The following is a 1,699-nucleotide window of genomic DNA, read 5'->3' as shown; positions in this document are numbered from 1 at the left end:
ATTAATCACTACGTGTATTTTATTTACCCACAGACTTATTTTCTAATTTTTTGACAAAAAGACATTGAGACACATAATAATGAAATAACTACTGCTGCTCCAAAACAGCATTTAGTTTAGTTCAAAGATTTCAATGGCATTAATATTGAACCGTTCGATGGAGTTAGTTTTATTGGTCACGTCACATACTAAATAGTCCATGTAGGAATAAGTTAGGTGGTAACCTTTGATCGCTTGCGTTTATTTCTCCCAGCATCTGATTCTTTGTTACTCGTTGAAGGTTGCGCGCCTCCGTTGGGGAATCTAGTCCTCCGGTGCCCTAGCTTCCCGCATGTGCTGCACTTTTTTTGGTTTTCGATGCAGAACCGCCTGGTTGACTCATCCGACCCGTGCCTTTTGTTTTAACACGAATTGGGTCCTTCACCCCGCAATCATTTGCTGTTGTGATATCATCCGTAGATGGTCTTAGGCCGTACTTTATTTCAAGGAAGAGAGCATCGCTCATTAGCTTCTTTGAGTAAAGCTTGAAGTCTTCATCACTTATGCAAGCAACGCGGCCTAAACGCTTACATAGCTGGGAGAAAGCACCCAATTGTGTCCTATAGGTCACACTTGGGTCAGCAGTGTGTTGCTCAACACAATGGTTATGGATCTCCAATTTGGCTGCCTTAGACCACCTACGCAGCACAAGGCTTTCAGGGATTTCCACCAAGTCAAGCCTAACACACACAGAAAGGATATGCACACAGGGAATACCAAACGACTCCATACGCATGCAGATGCAACTAAATCTGTTCGAGATATGGTCCCTATAAACCTTCCAATTCATCTCAGGCCTCCGATACTTCTGGAGAGTATATGCATGAGGGTTGTCAGTGTCATTAAATTCACATATTCTAACACGAACACACCGTTTCAGGCTATCCCGTAATCTGAGAAACATTTTGCGGGTAAACATAGTCCATCCAAACTTTTCCAGCTCAACAAACTCTGTTTGTAGCACAGGTGTTCCGTACCATGAACGAAAGTCTAGCTCGTCCTCGGTGTCACACAGAAAATCCACACACCTTTGAAAATTTCTGACAAATTCTAACACCACGTACCTGCTCTCAACAAACCTCTCTAGTTTGGCATGTAGTGACTCGCACCTAGAGGTTGTCTGTACTCCAGCAAAAAATCTACCATGAATGTATGCGGTTGCCCAAGCGTGCTTTTTGGTGTACAAGTCCTTAACCCACTCAACCTCCCTAACACCACACTCATTGACCATTGACTCCCAATGCGTTTCGAACTCATCGATTTCCATATCTGCCAGCATGCAGTGTCTAAACATTTGTGTGAATCTCGGGTCGCTTATGTTAGCAGTCGCGTTCCTCAGCAGATGCCAGACACACAACCGATGATGTTCGTCAGGAAATACGAACTGGATTGCTATCTGCATGGCCGGGTCGCCATCTGTTATGACTGACTGCGGTGCCTTACCTTGCATGCATTCCAGAAACTGGCGAAGAACCTAAATATATGACTCCTGCGATTCGCATGAGACCATTGCTGTTCCGAATACGCATGTCTGGTTGTGGTGGTTTACTCTGGAAAAGACTACAACGGGTAGGTTGTACTTGTTGCGGCCATAGGTAGCGTCGAATGCTAGCACATCGCCGAATATCCCATAATCTTCCTAACAACGACCATCGCTCCA

At 44.6% G+C, this 1,699-nt stretch overlaps 1 protein-coding gene across 1 annotated transcript; it reads right to left on the bottom strand.

Moving 5' to 3' along the window:
• Positions 1-319: 319 nt before the first annotated feature.
• LOC112805687 (protein FAR1-RELATED SEQUENCE 5-like) lies at positions 320-1,489 on the bottom strand. The gene has a single exon (XM_025848031.1). The coding sequence runs from the start codon at positions 1,487-1,489 to the stop codon at positions 320-322; it is 1,170 nt and encodes a 389-aa protein (XP_025703816.1).
• Between the last annotated feature and the right edge of the window lie 210 nt (positions 1,490-1,699).

The sequence above is a fragment of the Arachis hypogaea genome, chromosome 6 (assembly GCF_003086295.3).
Source record: "Arachis hypogaea cultivar Tifrunner chromosome 6, arahy.Tifrunner.gnm2.J5K5, whole genome shotgun sequence".
NCBI lineage: Eukaryota > Viridiplantae > Streptophyta > Magnoliopsida > Fabales > Fabaceae > Arachis > Arachis hypogaea.
This window is presented reverse-complemented; position numbering and strand designations above follow the sequence as displayed.